Below are 8,679 nucleotides of genomic sequence, written 5' to 3' on the forward strand. Positions count from 1 at the left end.
GGTATTGTGTGTCGATTGGTGGGGGGGGGTTGCTAAATTGGCAACACTGCTCATACTGTGGAATAGTCCAAAAAGTGCCAACTCCAAGCTAAATTAAACACAGCTCAAATACTTTAAATTGTTTACTTGACATATGTATGACACATCCATTTTAGAATAAGGCTTTAACGTAACAAAGTGGAAAAAGTCAAAGGGTCTGAATACTTTCCTAATGCACTGTAAATCTCTCCCGGGCAAGATGATTTATCAATATTAAGCTCTATTTACTCTGATACGAAAATGCTAATTAGCATTAAAGTAGACATCATGCAAGACTACAAATCCCTGCAAGCTCCTGCACTTAATTTCTAGCTGTCATCTTTGCTAACAGGTTCACCGCATTGTCCATTTAAAGAAATGTAGCCAATTTATTCATTACTACATTTAGCTAACAGATAGTTAATCCAGAGATGACCTTTGCCTCGAGTCGGCAGTCTCGTCCAGATCATGGCATTTGTAGTTATTTTACGATCGCCACATTAGCAGCTAATTAGTGTTTCATTTTTGGGGGGTAAATAGGAGGTGACTATATTGATAAGTCACCTTGTCCTATAGAGATTTAGACGGTTATCAAAACGTCACGCCACGGTAAGCCTACCATGAAACACAGCCCATATTTTAAGTGTTTCTAAAATCCCCTATGGGAAAAATGAATGGTGGAAAAACGATTTTAACAATTTCCTTGCTTGACCGCTAGGTTTTATGGGTATTATGACTCATACTCAGTGTTGCCAACTCCTCAGTAAGGAAATTAGCTATTGGCTGTCCTAAAAGTCGCTAAATGATGTCATCACCTAATTTGCATAATTGACCATGTGCATGTAATTGTGATGGACGCTGTAGGAGAGGAATAACGTTGTGGGAAAGACAAAACGTGAGTAAAAAACACCCTACATTTACATTCCGCCCTGAATGTAAGCCAGGGCGGAATCAGCCAGCGGTGGCTTCCCGCATGCGCGATTCATTTGCAGTCTGGACGCGGAGGGGTGAACATCTCCTGCTCTGACAGCCTGGAGGGAATCCTGCGCAAGGACTGGGCCGCCTGTGAGTACTTTGGGACGGGGGTAACAAAGCACCCGCTACTCGTTGAGCAGAGTAAGAACGATACGTGCTTTCACGTCAGTCTCCAAAAGTCTCCAATAACACCAGAAAAAGTCGCTAGATTTGTCGCTAGTCTCTTTTTTGAAAATGTGTCGCTAGAGGGGTCTGAAAACTCACCAAATATAGTGACAAAGTCGCTAAGTTGGCAACACTGCTCATACTGTGGAATAGTCCAAAAAGTGCCAACTCCAAGCTAAATTAAACACAGCTCAAATACTTTAAAATTGTTTACTTGACATATGTATTTGACACGTCTTTAGATTACACATTATTTTATACAGCAGTTTTAACATAACACCACACTGATTAAGAGTTCATGTCTTTGTTAACTAACACACATGCATTTCATCCCCCTAGTTTCCTCTTTCTTGTTCCTTATTATTGTGCAATTCAACAGTGATCATTTGGGTATTTATACACCACTAGCTAGGCTTGGGGAAGTATAGCTGACCCTATCCTAATTTAAACAATAGCCCTACACTTCCCTAACTGAAATGTATTTGATTAATCTGGGTCTCTAAAACTAGTCCTACAGGTAGGCTAAAACTATACCCATACGTATCCTACTGTAGGCAACAAAACCCAACACATATTACCAGCAACACTACCTTTTATATGTACAGATTCTGATGGGAAGTGTAGTGTGTGTGTGTGTGTGTGTGTCTGTGTTATTCTGGGCGGTCAGCCAGGTTAGTTCTGATAGGTAGTGTAGTATCCATCCAGTGGTTGGGGTTCAGGATCATGGAGTTCCACACAGTGGCTTCTTCCTCTGTTGAATCCATCCAACACACTGCCACTCCGTAGCTCAGACCTGTAACACAAACCTTGTTACAATGTCATCTGTGCATACACAGTGCGTATCTATCTATTTGTATTTGTGTGTGTGTGTGTGTGTGTGTGTATATATATCTCACCAGTCCCACGGCTGAGTCTGACCCCTCCCAGCAGATGTGTTTTTAACCCTTCACGGTGCCAGACGGTCAGCTCGGCGCAGGCCTCTCGCAGGTCAGCAGGCTGGAACCCGTCGTAAACCATGGTGTGGTTGTAGGTCGGACTGACCGACCGCTTAACTACGCGGGTCTTCTGACCACTCAACCGGCTGGTGTCCGGCAGCACGTAGCTTGGATTAAAGTCAAAGTAGGGTTAAAGAACAGTTATTATACACATTCCGCTATACTGTAAACAGTCTTATCCCACTAACTCTAGACCCCCGTTCCTCAAATCCAGACCTTGAGATCAGCCACACTGCAGGTTTTCTTCCTACTCCTGACCTCTAACCCCTAACTCACCTTTTGACGAAGGAGTCGACGGTGCCCCCTTTGGTGGAGAGAAGACCCTGCGCTTCCCGCAGCCAGATGTGTAGCTCCCCTGTTAGAGGTAGACCTCCACCTACACACACACACACATAATAAGTTCAGAGTAAATTCAGACAGAGTATGAGAGAAAGAAAAAGTGCCATGTGTGACGAGCGTAGTGAGCTCAGCTCACCCTCAGATCTTGCTGGGGTGAACTTGATAGAGAGCAGGATGTTTCCTCGACTACTGATAGACTCTGGACTACACTGGACCTGAGAGAGAGAGAGAGAGAACAGAGAAAAAGAGAGGAGAGAGAGATTGAAGAGAGGAGAGATTAGGTTAGAAGGGTTACATAAGAGTTAGTTGAAATTCTCAGCACCTTCTCTCCTCCTTGCCAGTTAAGACCAGATACAATGTAGGACTTACTGCATGCTGTGTGTGTGTTGGGGGGGTCCTACCCGTGTCTGTAGCTGGTACCAGTCAGAACGCGTGTGTGTCCAGTCCCAGTGAGCCAGCTCAAGCTCCACCTCTCCTAGGAACAGGTTTCTGCCCAGGGGGGCAGCGTGCCACACAGACAGGTTCAGAGTCCTGCCACGCACCTCTGACACACTGATCTTATACTGAAACACACACAATTATACTGAGAGACACACAAGTGATAAATACATTCACATGTACATCAGAAAGACAGAGAGAGACAGACAGACCGGCAAGTAGACAGAGAGAGGAGACACACGACAGATGCTGAGGGAAAGGAATCGAGAAAGAGAGAGACAGTGTATGTGTGTGTGTGTGTATGTGTGTGCTCTCACTTTCAGTGTCTGGTCAAAGACTGGGTTGAGAGTCTTTTTCTTCACTGATGTTTTCTTCTTACTGTGAGATGACTTATCAGGCAGGAGATATGCCTTCACATACCTACAACACACACACACTTCTTAACACAAAACAAGTGCTTCTCAAAGGGATAGTTCACATCAATGATGCCTGTAAGCATCCTCGAAATAGCAACCCTACTTTACTTACGGGTCGGAGTGGTTCTTGCGTGCGGCGGCCAGGTCTTCACAGCGACACACTCTGATCTGTAGCTCTTCCCTCTGAGTGTCATATTCCAATGAGAATAGGACACGCCCTTTCACCTCCACTGCTCCGAACTCCCCCGAACTGAACAGACTCATCATACTGCCACTCAACTATATACACACACACAAAAAAAAACGTCAGTGTTTTGTGTGTATGTACACTACTGTTCAAAAGTTTGGGGTCACTTAGAAATGTCCTTGTTTTCTAAAGAAAAGCAATTTTTTTGTCCGGGATGCTGACCTTCTAGGCAGAGTTGCAAAGAAAAAGCCATATCTCAGACTGGCCAATACCACGAAAAGATTAAGATGGGCAGTCTGAGATATGGCTTTTTCTTTGCAACTCTGCCTAAAAAGGTCAGCATCCTGGAGTCGCCTCTTCACTGTTGACGTTGAGACTGGTGTTTTGCGGGTACTATATAATGAAGCTGCCAGTTGAGGACCTGTGAGGTGCCTGTTTCTCAAACTAGACACTAATGGATTTGTCCGCTTGCTCAGTTGTGCACCGGGGCCTCCCACTCCTCTTTCTATTCTGGTTAGAGCCAGTTTGCGTTGTTCTGTGAAGGGAGTAGTACACAGCGTTGTACGAGATCTTCAGTTTCTTGGCAATTTCTCGTATGGAATAGCCTTCATTTCTCAGAACAAGAATAGACTGACAAGTTTCAGAAGAAAGTTATTTGTTTCTGGCCATTTTGTGCCTGTAATCGAACCCACAATGCTCCAGATACTCAACTAGTCTCAAGAAGGCCAGTTTTATTGCTTCTTTAAATCAGCACAACAGTTTCCAGCTGTGCTGACATAATTGCAAAAGGGTTTTCTAATGATCAATTAGCCTTTTAAAATGATAAACTTGGATTAGCAAACACAACGTGCCATTGGAACACAGGACTGATGGTTGCTGATAAATGGGCCTCCGTACGCCTATGTAGATATTCCATAAAAAATCTGACGTTTCCAGCTACAATAGCCATTTACAACATTAACAATGTCTACACTGTATTTCTGATCAATTTGATGTTATTTTAATGGACAAAAAATTTGCTTTTCTTTGGAAAACAAGGAAATGTCTAAGTGACCCCAAACTTTTGAACGGTAGTGTATGTATGTATATAATGTGTGTGTGTGTGTGTGTGTGTGTGTGTGTGTGTGTGTGTGTGTGTGTATGCGTCTCACTGTGTAGTTAGAATGTAGACTGCTGATTGAGCTCCCAGGCCTTAGAGGCATCGGATCAGCATCTGTCACACCACTGGACACAGAGTTTCTGTCTCCTTCTGAGTCCTACACACACAGATGGGAACACACACAGTCAGCATGTTTCTAGAACAGAAAGAGGCAATAGTAGGATAAAACGTTATTATCCCCAAACAAGGATATTGGTGAGTGTCTGTAGACTGTACCTGCAGTGTTTCCTCTCTGTGTCCATTCCTCCTGCTGTAATACTCTGGAAGGTGCAGACACAAACACATTAATCAGACAGAATGAGAGAGGGAGAGTGCGGTGGAGGAGGGGGTGAGAAATTAAGGGGGGATGAAGAGAGAGACAGGGAGGAATGTGTACCTGAAGATGAGATGCTGTTGCTGTCCTGGAGACTCTGGAAGGAAAGAGAGGGAGAGATTACCTCTCCACAACTAGACAGACAATCCTCCTCCTACACACACACACTGACATGACTAACCTGTGTGTTTGGGCTCCTGGTTCTGGGTGTAGGTGTGTGACGATTTTGACTCCTGTAACTGAGATGTTTAAAACTACATACATTAAAACTGTACATACAAGTACTTATTCAACCATACACGCACTTCTTTAAGCACTAAGGGTATGTTTATACAGTCATTCTAAGAACACCATTCAGATTTTTTTTCTCCATATCTGATCTTTTTGTCTGAATGTCCACACTCAGTTCTACATGTGAACCATATCAGATTTGCACATTCACACTGATGTAGCCTCTCAAATAGCACAGACGCAATGCTCCTGTTTCTTACATTTTGGATGGTTGTCATGGTAACAAATGTGGTAAGACTCAGAACTCAAAAGATCAGATTCTGTGTGCTTTTTGCTGTTTACACATTGGGCAAAAGATCAGATATGTATCAGATATTTCAATACATCGGATTGGGGTGGCTGTGTAAAAACACACACAAACAAATATAACAGCACAATCCAACCCCTCTTTATTATACATTTTAGTCATTTAGCAGACGCTCTTATCCAGAGCGACTTACAGTTAGTGAGTGCATACATTTTTCATACTGGCCCCCCGTGGGAATCGAACCCACAACCCTGGCGTTGCAAACGCCATGCTCTACCAACTGCCTTTACCTTCTCGTGTCATCCTCCTCTTTCTTGTCATCTATCTGAGAAGTTGGGTCTTTGTTAGTGGGAGGAGCATCTTCTGTCTGCCCGTTAAACACCCCACTCAGAGGCAAATCTGTCAATCAATAAATCAATTAATTAATCAATCAATCTATACCAATGTCCTGCTTCTTGGCTATTATTGGTATGTGTGTGTAGTCTGACCTGATCTTGGCTTCCTGCGTCGTATAGAGGCCTGTACGATGTCAACGCCATCCTTCGTGCCTCGGTGGCATTTGCTTCTCTCCTCATTAAACCACGCGCCCGACAGTGACCTCAAACGCACCGGGTCCGCCTCTTTCTGCTGCAGGGCCCTGAGGTTTAAACATCATGTTCACTATATTTAAGCAATAAGGCCCGAGGGGGTATGGTATATGGCCAATATACCACGGCTAAGGGCTGTTCTTACGCACAATGCAACGCGGAGTGCCTGGATACAGCCCTTAGCCATGGTATATTGGTCATATACCACAAACCCATGAGGTGCCTTATTGCTATTATAAACTGGTTACCAACGTAATTAGAGCAGTAAAAATAAATGTCATACCCGTGGCATACGGTCTGATATACCACGGCTGTCAGCCCATCAGCATTCAGGGCTCGAACCACCCAGTTTATAATATCATTTATATTACCACTTATTAATGAGGGTTACTTGCAATGACAGTCATGTGATTGTTTTCACAACTAAACTTAGTTGAATGCACTGACTGAAAGTCAGTTTAGAAAAATCGGTCTGATAAATTACTAAAATGTCAAATAAAACAATGTAATGTTTTAGTTATATGAATCAGGTGTGTAAGTGCAGGGGGGAAAAAACCAACTTGCACCCACACCGGCCCTCTGTGGATAACATTAACAGCCCCTGGGTTTGACAGCCCTCTATATTTGGAAAAACTTCAATCAATCAGTCAACTTGATGCCCATATGGGAGCTAAAGGGTTAAATAATAATCACCTCTGACCTTAAACGACCTTCATCACGGGAACGCAGCTCAGAGTCCCTTAGCAACACTTCCAATATGGAAGCCTGCTCTGCCTCTGACAGGTGACTTAGGTCCAACAACTCCCCTTCTCCCTCCATCACCCTGAGAGAGAGAGAGAGAGATGACATTGTAAAGTACAGTAGTACTAGTATGACAGACTGCCTGACACAGGGATCGGTTTACTTAGTTTATCAGTTGCTACTTCCTCCTAAAATGTGTGTGTGTATGGTCTGACCATAAACGGTGGTCTCACCTGTGCAGTTTGTGCATGCACTCAGACCTTCCGTGTGTTTTTTAAGTTTGTTTTGCAATCAGGATACAAAGCGCAACATCCGCGGCGCGCGAGCTTTCCCCACTACAACAGTTCCCCAACAGCCTGTTTTAACTTGTTACTGAAAAGTCTGTTAAGCACCTGTGACCTCGGTACACACCTTCTAAAAGCAAACATGCACAATACACATAACACACACAGTGCGAGAGAAGGCGCACCTGTCCCAACTTGCTCATAAACTGGAATGAAACTGTTACAAAGTTTTCAAACACGCTGGGGGAAAAAGACAAATAACAGTTCATACCTACGTCAATGATGTCCAGTATTGGTGGATATTTTCTCCGGGAGAAGTTTTGGTGTCTGAAAAGTCCAAGCGGAGTGGTGGAACTTGGTGAGGTTGACGAGACACGGTAGACTGCTGTGTAAACGCGAATACGCCTTCTTTTCCAGGCAGGATGCAAAACACGAAATGGAGCACAAAATAAATAGCATTCGAGAAAGGTGTAGGCTATTAGAGTTTTATACGAAGTTTACAACATATAATGGGATGTTGTAAACACGTAGCCTACGCATATGTTTACGCGCCTCTTGCTCTTTATTTTCTAGGACGATTCAGCATAGCCTTAATAATAATCAATAATCGGTTCGGACAGGAGCAGTGTGTGTGGGCCGGTTCATTAGCTTAGTTGCATTTGCATTAGAAAAACACAGTGTCTCAACATGTGGTGGTCACAACAGCCCAGAACTCCATTCATAATATTTGAATAAACATAGTAAAAGTTTCATTATTTGCAGAAAGCAAGAGGGAAATTGAAGAGGGTGGTAGAGAGAAAGCTGATGTGGCTTGCTGTGTGTATATTTTGTGGTCCATCATAATAAGTATTATCAGACAGTATCATGCTGTGTTTGATAAAAAGGTGTGTGTGTGTGTCTGTATGTGTGTGTGAAAGAGAGAGAGAGAAAGAGTTGTATTTGATAGAGGTTAGAACATTTCCTTCACGGATATCTGGCCATATGGCTAGGTGGGGTACTTTACAGTAGCTGCCCACACCTTTTAAACACACATAGGTAAGCCTACACAGTCTAAAGCACACACATACACAGAGAGAAATTGATACACTTACACAGTCTCACACAAACACAGCTACACTAGCACAGAACAGCGTGTACTGACAGTCTGTGTGGTTAAAAGAGAGAGAGAGTGTGTGAGTGTGTTTCAGAATGAGAGGGAGAGAGACTGTGTGTGTGTGTGTGTGTGTATGTGTCTGTGAGTGGGTAACTCCAGCACTAAGCCTTTTGTCAGTGTGTGTGTGTGTGTTTTTGAGAGAGAGAGAGAGAGAGAGTCCAGCATTCAGTCCTTTGTCAGTAGAACTGGAGGACAGCCAGTTTGTTTGTGGGATTTCAGTTCACTGAGTTGGGAGGTTTTATAACCAATCAGTCCAGAAATTACGTTCTGGCTGAATAACCCCAAACAGTCCCAACCAGCCATCTAAACAGCCAACCAGCCAACCAGCCAACCAACCAGCCAATCAGCCAGCCAACCAACCAACCACCTAC

The 8,679-nt window shown here is 43.7% G+C and overlaps 1 protein-coding gene across 2 annotated transcripts; it reads right to left on the reverse strand.

The window, feature by feature from the left end:
- Positions 1-1,354: 1,354 nt before the first annotated feature.
- Positions 1,355-7,555, reverse strand: sytl1 (synaptotagmin-like 1). Of its 2 annotated transcripts, none has more exons than XM_041901956.1 (15): positions 7,431-7,555; positions 6,831-6,953; positions 6,032-6,180; positions 5,834-5,942; positions 5,187-5,244; positions 5,069-5,102; positions 4,909-4,952; positions 4,685-4,789; positions 3,459-3,625; positions 3,248-3,350; positions 2,894-3,055; positions 2,629-2,707; positions 2,430-2,529; positions 2,055-2,260; positions 1,355-1,951 (listed from the first exon to the last, which is right to left on the reverse strand). In XM_041901956.1, exons 2-15 carry the CDS (start codon positions 6,947-6,949, stop codon positions 1,809-1,811), a joined length of 1,578 nt encoding a protein of 525 aa, XP_041757890.1. In that variant the 5' UTR covers positions 6,950-6,953; positions 7,431-7,555; the 3' UTR covers positions 1,355-1,808. The 2 variants fall into 2 exon arrangements, with proteins under 2 accessions (XP_041757890.1, XP_041757889.1); XM_041901955.1 differs by having other exon boundaries at positions 7,427-7,555.
- Between the last annotated feature and the right edge of the window lie 1,124 nt (positions 7,556-8,679).

This window comes from Coregonus clupeaformis, chromosome 17, assembly GCF_020615455.1.
Source record: "Coregonus clupeaformis isolate EN_2021a chromosome 17, ASM2061545v1, whole genome shotgun sequence".
In the NCBI taxonomy this organism is placed as follows: domain Eukaryota; kingdom Metazoa; phylum Chordata; class Actinopteri; order Salmoniformes; family Salmonidae; genus Coregonus; species Coregonus clupeaformis.